The sequence below is a fragment of the Melanotaenia boesemani genome, chromosome 9 (assembly GCF_017639745.1).
Source record: "Melanotaenia boesemani isolate fMelBoe1 chromosome 9, fMelBoe1.pri, whole genome shotgun sequence".
Lineage (NCBI taxonomy): Eukaryota > Metazoa > Chordata > Actinopteri > Atheriniformes > Melanotaeniidae > Melanotaenia > Melanotaenia boesemani.
This window is the reverse complement of record NC_055690.1, coordinates 10,409,968-10,418,235: the sequence shown is the minus strand read 5'-3', so window position 1 is coordinate 10,418,235 and position 8,268 is coordinate 10,409,968. Positions and strand designations below refer to the sequence as shown.

Here is an 8,268-nt window from a genome sequence, read left to right as displayed (position 1 = left end):
TCTGAAAATGCATAAATGCTAGGTCCGTGGCTGCAAGATGTAAATTTTAGCAAACATCTGGACTCAGGATATTGCAAATCAACACATTTCCTCAAGTTTATTTAATAAACATTCATGAAGTTATTTGATCATTTACAAAAGTGGCTCATGATTTTAGGGCAGTTAGCTTATAAACAAACCAAACCATTTCACAATGAAAGACAAGTGAGAGCAATTCTGACTGAGCTCAGATCCTTTGTTCAAACTGGGTTAGACTGATATCAGTATGTTAATACAGTTTAGGAGATTAGTGGCCGCTTGGGGGTAAGTAAAGTAATATGACACTTAAAAATTGCCATTTCAGATGGACCATCAAGTTATTTCTAGATTCCACATTCAATGCTAGACAGATTTGAGTTTAGGCATCTCCAACCCAGTAATGTTTAAAAAAAATCATGTGGTTCCTCTTCTTAAAAGGCCATAGTGGAGGAGTAAAGCAAGCTGCTGCACTTTTATCTTTACATGCATTTAGTTTTAGAGTTTGGAGAAAACTATAGTTTTGGGACTCTGCTTCTCCATTGTTGCCTGAGCTGATTTCATCACATCTTGAGTCTGAAGCATGCTCATGTTCCATGTGGCCTGGAAAAGAGAACAGGGCAGAGTTTACGTGCAGCATTAACAAGTTTGAATATGTTTTATGGTTAGATTCAGCCAAAAAGCTCATGCACGAGGTTAAATCTTTCAAGTCCTTACCATGAAGTTCAGTCCTTCAGTTACGCTGTGATCTCTGGCATAAATGAGGTTTACTTTTGTGCCCTGCACAGCTACAGGACTGCGGGCCGCAATCTCCCCGGCCATCTCCAGGGCGCCAGCCATCATAGCCTCCTTGTCTGCAAATACTCGACTGAACAGGAAATAAAGGATGTAAAACTGGCTACAAGGTGATCTGAGTTTTTTTTAGTTTATTTTTTGGACGCAAATGTAAACTTTTGACCATGTTCTCAGTTTTTATTAAATTAAGATGCTTTTTCAACAGAGATGAGTAGTTATTCTGCCTTACAGAAAACCTTCTGATCCACCAAAAATGCACTTAAACTTTACTGAACACGACCTAGACAAAGGATGCTGAGGCACATAGTGCACAAAGGTCTGCAACTTTCTGCAGTCGATTGCTACAGACCTCCAAACTTCATGTCGCCCTCATATCAGCTCAAGAACAGAGCGAAGAGAGCTTCATGGATTGGGTTTTCATGACCATGCAGCTGCATTCAAGCCATACATCACAAAAAGCAACGCTAAGCATCGGATGCAGTGGTGTAGAGAACGCCGCCACTGGGCCCTGGATCAGTGGAGACGTGTTCTCTGGAGTGACAAATCGCGCTACACCACCTGGTGATCTGATGGAAGAGTCTGGGTATGGCGGTTGCCAGGAGAATGGTGCTTGTCTGACTGCATTGTAGTGTAGTTTGGAGTCTGGAGCTGCTTACATTTTGGAAATGATAGTGATAGCGCATCGTTTTTCAAAATTAGATGAGGAAGAAAAAAACGGAAGCATAAACTGGGGAAGATACCGAAATTAAATTCATAACCCTGTTTATTTAAACCCATTTATTTACTTCACTCTGCCATACTGAAGGTCCAAGTGGTTTAGACTCCATGTTATCTGTTTACATAGCTGACCAACTAAAAGATCCTTATTCTGGACAACTGGATCAATTGAGCAGAACTTTAAATCATGTACACATGGTTAATTTTTCTGGCTTCACTGCAAACAACTGCTGCAAATAGTTTTCTACACTGCAGATGATGAGAAGAGGCTTTTACCTGACCAGTCCACAGCTCCTGGCTTCATCAGCGTACATCTTCCTGGCAGTCAGAGCCAGCTCATTCACTAGACTGCAGAGATAAGACTTGATATCATCAAATGGACTAACATACTATTTTTTATACAAACACAGACACACAATATGTCACTGAACATGTTTGCAGAGTAAATTACGTTTCTGCCATACAAGCAGTCGTATTAAGAAGCAATATGAAATCACCCTCAGACTCCTTGATTTGTTAAAAAGTCGCGTTACCTGCGGCTGCCAATGACTTTAGGAAGCCTCTGCAAAGTCCCAACATCTGCTGCAAGTCCAATATCAACTTCCTGAAGTTGCAACAAAAGAAGAAAAATGTTGACAGCTTTAAAAGAATATTGCAGATGCTGCTATACATACCTTTGTTGGTAATACATATTATTGTGAACTATTAAAGAATGTTATTACACAAATATTTAAATCATGGTCAGAAAAGAAAAACTGAAGAACATACCTTAACCTGGAACCAGGCATCCTGGGTGCACAAGCGAATGTCACAGGCTGTAATCAGGTCAACACCTGTCAAAAAGCCCAATGTCCACAATGAATTTGTCTCAGTGAAGCTTCCCCTGCTTTGATTTACTATAACAGGACAGTTCCTTTTCCCTACTTAACTAATGCGCTCTTCATAAAGAGGATAAGACGAGATACTGGACAGAAAACCTTCTAAATTTTTTCCCCTTTTATTTTGTATTTTGGGTTTTTTTACCATGTGGAAATGTTCATGAGACTACGAAAAAAAGGTAGGTAAAATTTGTAAGTACTTTAAAAAAATGTCAAACTATTTTCAGCATTACAACTTCCTCTGTGTTTGTCAGCAGGACACAATATGACTGTAGTCCAGCTGATGATTATCACAGCAGCTTCGGTTGCTGCAACATGAACCATGACTTGGTTTGTAGCCCAAAGATAGCACATTCATCACTTGGGTGTAAAAACAGCATCTTATCTAGGTTAAAAAAACTAACTCTTCAGTGAATCAAAACACAGCTAAGTAACGTTAATTTATATAGCACCTTTCACAAACACTCTTCACAAAGTGCTTCACAGACAGAGCTGATTAAATTCACAACAACAACAAAAAAAATAAATTAATTAAAATATAAAAGAAGTCCTAAGAGCCTAAGTTAAACTAAAAGCTTGTTGGAATAAAAATGCCTTAACAATATCAACAGAGTCCAAACAATTATTCCAGTTTGGGTGCGACTGCTTGGAAAGATAGGTGTCCTCCAGTCCTGAAGCCAGTGCACGGGACCAGATTCAGTGAAATAGATTTGTAGTTCCTTCCGTCAACATCATAAATGAAATATAAATGTATGCCTCATAAAAATGCTGTTACTTGAAAGCCAAACACAATCTAACACAGACAGAAGACACTCTCACTGTGTGTGCATAGCTGTTTCCTCATCCTGTGACACAAACTCTGGTCTGATTATGACAACGATATAATGATGGGATCTTACCTCCTCCAATACAGGCGCCATGAACTGCCACCACAACAGGCTTTGGACACTACAAGCAGACCAGCAATTTAACAGGGAAACCATTTCAGTAACTACTCTGTTTTCATTATTAATGTGATACGCAGCTCTGACCTTCTCTATCACGGAGAACGTTTCTTGGTACTTGCTGATTATTTTTCTCATGTTCCAGGAGACTCTGGCTGTGTCGTCGCCTTCTGGCTGGAGGATGTCACCTGCCATGTCCATCAGGTCAATACCTGGACAGCAGTGTAGCAGAGGGAATAAATACAGCTCCACCGAGAGAACAGCAGCATAAAAATGTCTGACACCCACCAGCTGTGAAGATCTTCCCAGCTCCAGAGACCACCACCACTCTGCACTCTGGGTCATCAGCAATCTCATTAAAGCAGTCCACCATCTCACTGGAGGAAAAACCAAGAACGTTGAGTGCTGCTTCAGTTATGAATAAACAAATGATTTTTAATATGAGGTACATAATAATTTCATGTTTGTTTTAATATCAGGGTCAATTTTAAACAGAGTTTAGGGAAAAACATTTACTTTCCTATTTATTTTTCTCTGGACATCTTATTTATCCCTACAAGGAGAAATCTAATGAAAGTATTTTTAAAAAATCTTTTTTTTTTCTAATTCAGTGATCAAATATTGTGGATCAAGAAAGTTAATTTACACCTGTTAAGCCTGTAATCTGCACTTTAACTCATGTCTCTGGTTATTGTTCATTATTTAAAACTGTGGCCTTTTATCATTCATGTGTCCCCAAATATTCTTAGAACCACATCAGCAATAAAGAAAAGATTAAAACAAAAGTTATTTGCTGCTGCTGTTAATTTGTAATTATGAAAAATATCTTCCAAAGCCCTCTTCTGTTGCATTATATGAATTAAAGGTAACCTTTAAAAAAATCTTTACATGTGTTTTTTTTACCACCATGTCAATAAAACACTTAAGACCCTCTTCATTTGCCAAAACAATTAAACAAAAAAATAATTGTTTATTTTGCTATATCAAGTCTTTTGTACAGAAAAATTCACAAGTTTTTTCTTACATTTATTAGTGTCTTCTTTAGGTTAAAACATTATTGTTGGTTACATAAGAAAGGGTTCATACAATTTTGTATTCACAAGGGAAAGACCATAAAAATAAATTTAATCATTTAAAATAAATTGTAGATCCTTAACTGAACTGGTAGGTCAATGCCAAAATTAGCTACATTTGCACATACTACATACATCAACACCATGAAGACATTCCTCTAAATAAGACACTACAATGTGAACACAATTTTTGATTATGTTAACCCATAATCGGGGCGGGTGGGGCGGGGTAGATGCAGTTTTTTGTGTTTCCATGTGCAAAAACTGGGAAGCGTACCCTAATATCCGACCCGACCCATCCTACTTTGTAGGGACCCTGCTGTTGGGATACCAATCAGCCTCGTCTTCACCAATAAGTGCGGATATGGTTTTAAACTATAATCTCTTTGCGTTTCCATTGCCAACCGTAACTTTACCAGATTGGTGGATAGCGATGGATGACTCAGCTACATAAGAGCATGATGCCATCGTAGCACAGCGCATTCCTTAAAGGGGTAGTTCACCCAAAAATGTGTTTTTTTAAAGGTGTAAACAACACGGTATTTCTTAATCGTGATGAAAATTACTTATACTGTTGATAAAATTCATAATTTTTATTTAAAAAATAGGATTTTGTGGGTTAAAAGTGGCTTAACGAGGGTTAAGGGTAAAACCAGGTTTTGTGTTTCATATGGAGCCGTACTGGGTGCTTCGCTACGTCACGAGAAAATTTTAAAAAGCCCCCTCCCTCCTGATGCAAATAGGCGGGTCCTCGCCCTGCAGGCATAGAAAACTGCGCCCACCAACGCATATGAATGGTGAAATGGTGTACATTTGCTAGTTTCACAGAGTTTCTGGTGAAATATTCCTGCAATGGGACGGATTTAACACCAGACTTTATTCTTTATCTGCTGATCCTCATCTGGTGACAGACAGCAACTCAAAAAGTAGCAGCAGCAACTTTCAGCAGCACTTCCTGCAGCTGCCACAACCTGCCGCGAGTCTCCACAGCTTTCCAGAGCTGCTGGAGCTGCCGACAGGCCAGCATAACAGAGCAAACGGCTCAGACTGATACAGTTCAGGATGCAAAAAGTAGGGGTGTAGTTACACTTTAAAGTATAACCAAAATACGACTCAGAAACATCCAACAGTTTGTTCTTTCTTCTTGATGGTGCTTCGTAATGCTGTTTTGAATGGAGATTTAATTAACAAAAAGAAAATATGTTGCTCTAAACAAGGAGCCGTTCCTGCTTTGTTTTTATGCCAGGTTTCACGTGAACTGACTCTCTTTTTCTCAACCAATCAACAGATTGCAGTGTGTCATGCTCCACCCTTTCGAGTCAGTCGGTTACTTCTGGCACAAAACTTTGGTAACTTAGTTTATATTTCAAGACAGTCTAAAATCTTTTGTTTTTATAATTTATCTAGCCTTCCCTCTTGATCAAGTTCTGATGAGGCTGCACACTCCCTTATAAGATCTGAAGTGGCTAAAGGCCCAAAAACACGTCCTAGATTTCCACCTGCATTCTACTCTGAAGAGTAGGTCTTACGCTAATCTTTGCCAAACTATTTAAACATTTGTACACCATTATGTTCTTCCTGAGTTTTCAGGCCATCTTCCAACACACACACTGTTCACACTGCAGTGCATGCTCTAGGTTTTAGAGTAGCTAGGTCAACCTATTATGGGCTACTTTGGTGTTTATGTTTTTGAGTTTGTTTAGGAAAACCAAAGCTCATTTTGGTCCTGTTTCTACCGATTGGATTTCTTATCTCTGTCACAAGATCTGGCAATACCAACTGCGATAGATCTCAGTGCAGTACAGGAAAGCTGTAGTAAAAACTAAACACACTTTTTGGGATCTGTGTTTTGAAATCAATGTTATGAAGGCTTTTGGATGGGTGCAAACACTGGTTGGATGGGTGCCCTGTCACATGTAAACAGGGATATGAATAGAATGTCCTGTCTGCAATTCATGCAGAATATCTTCCTTTTAAAGTAAAGGTCCACAGTTGGAATATTGCAGTGCTTCTTCGCATGGAAAATGACATATTAAGTAAACACTACATGTAATAAAAAATTAATATATATTTATTAATGCAAAATGATACCTGCCTCCAGAAAGCTTTGTTCATGGCATTGCGTTTTTCAGGCCGATGAAGTTCTACATGTGTGATGGACTCTGCAGGGCGACTGATGGCCAAAGCAGTGTACGGAGGGATGGGCCCAGCTGAAGAAGACATGGTCCTGATCAAAGCCTGACCGGGCAGCCACAATGTCCGGCCTAAAAGGCATAATACCAAAGGTGGAAAGTGAATTAATTGGACAGAACTAAACTTGGCCTGTATCAAAATGAACTTGTTTCTATTCTCTATAAGGTGTCCTAAATGACCTGCCTCTATATAAACAAACTAAAATGACAATTAAAAATTATATCAATATTTAGAATAGTCTTTTTGTCTAAATCAAAGCCACCATATTTTATACTGCAACCTAACAGTCCTGCATTTGTTCATTTCTAAAAGGAATACTGCACTTATGTTATTTTTATATCATTTTTTTTCCATGCAGAACTACTGTACAAAACGTGCATCATGCATAACCAACGTAAAGCTTTGTTATATATTAAAAATGTGCACAAGAACAAAATTTATTAGCCATTCTTATATTACTGACATTTTGAACAGTAATTATTTAACTTAAATTCATCAAGGGAAAAAAAGGAGTTTAACATGTAAGGGAAATAGTTACAGTCTGGTCTAATAATTTATATAATTTTTTTCTTTTTTTTGCAAACTCAAATATGTCAGCCCCTATTTGTCAAGAGAGATAAATATTATTGAATCCTCCGTTGAAAAAGAAAAAAACTTTTAATGCAGATTACCTCCATTACTATCCGTTTAAGACAACTAAACAAGACGTAGAAATGCCAAACAATCTTCACCAGAGCTTCACTGGTGACCTTTCACCTACATATCCTTTCTAAATGTTGGTTTACTTCTGTTAAGTGATTTTTCGTCTACATACTACTGTGAGCTAGTACGGAAGACAAACATCTAAACAAATGTGCACTTTTGCCTTTTATGGCACATAAACTATAAAACACATCAAAGTGCTAACAAACACATATAGCAGTAACACTTACATTTGGGGAGAGCTGACCTTACAATGACTGACAACATCGCCCTTTGAACGCAGCAAAGTCCGGATTCTTTAGTAACCAACGAAACTGCAGCAAACAGAGAATTAATCCACTTAACCTGCTGCCTCTGCTATATCTATCTGTATTTTAGCTTTTAACCTGCCTAATGCTAACTAATTAGCTGGCTTACCAAAAATAAGCGGTTTCCAGTAGTTTAGTGGTTGCCCTCCAGCAAACGTACAAAAAGTCGAGAGAAAATAATAAAATAGTGCAGCTGTTTGTTTTGGTTTTATTTTTAAAACAACTTATTTATCATATTGACATAAAACTACACAAAACTTCCATTAACCCTAGCTTAGCTACATCCAAAACAAACTCATACGGTGGCTGGCGAGGCTCAAATGTGTTGTAGTTAAAGGTAGAGGAAGCAGCTAGATACGGAGCAAGCAGAGTGGGCTGTCCTTGGACCACTAAAAGTGCTTACACCACATGTCACATTCACCCATCCAGCAGTTCTACTGTTAAATACAGTAATGCTTTGCTCTATCACTCACCTTTTAGACACATAGCGAGGCAACGTGGGATTCAGTGTCTTGCCCAAGGACACTTCGGCATGTAGTCAGGGAAAACCTGGAATTCAGAAATCTGGGATAATATCCCAGCTGCAATAAGAGTCTCTACCACTTTCAATACTTTTAAAATTAATTTGAAACGATGGCTCAAG

General features: G+C 38.4%; 1 protein-coding gene across 2 annotated transcripts; it reads right to left on the bottom strand.

The window, feature by feature from the left end:
- Window positions 1–71: 71 nt before the first annotated feature.
- On the bottom strand, window positions 72–7,951 carry ech1 (enoyl CoA hydratase 1, peroxisomal). 2 transcript variants are annotated; one of them, XM_041995838.1, is made up of 11 exons: window positions 7,735–7,951; window positions 7,548–7,631; window positions 6,518–6,686; window positions 3,638–3,726; window positions 3,437–3,561; window positions 3,305–3,353; window positions 2,296–2,360; window positions 2,061–2,131; window positions 1,804–1,875; window positions 733–883; window positions 72–618 (listed from the first exon to the last, which is right to left on the bottom strand). In XM_041995838.1, exons 2-11 carry the CDS (start codon window positions 7,582–7,584, stop codon window positions 514–516), a joined length of 933 nt encoding a protein of 310 aa, XP_041851772.1. In that variant the 5' UTR covers window positions 7,585–7,631; window positions 7,735–7,951; the 3' UTR covers window positions 72–513. The 2 variants fall into 2 exon arrangements, with proteins under 2 accessions (XP_041851772.1, XP_041851773.1); XM_041995839.1 differs by lacking the exon at window positions 7,548–7,631.
- Between the last annotated feature and the right edge of the window lie 317 nt (window positions 7,952–8,268).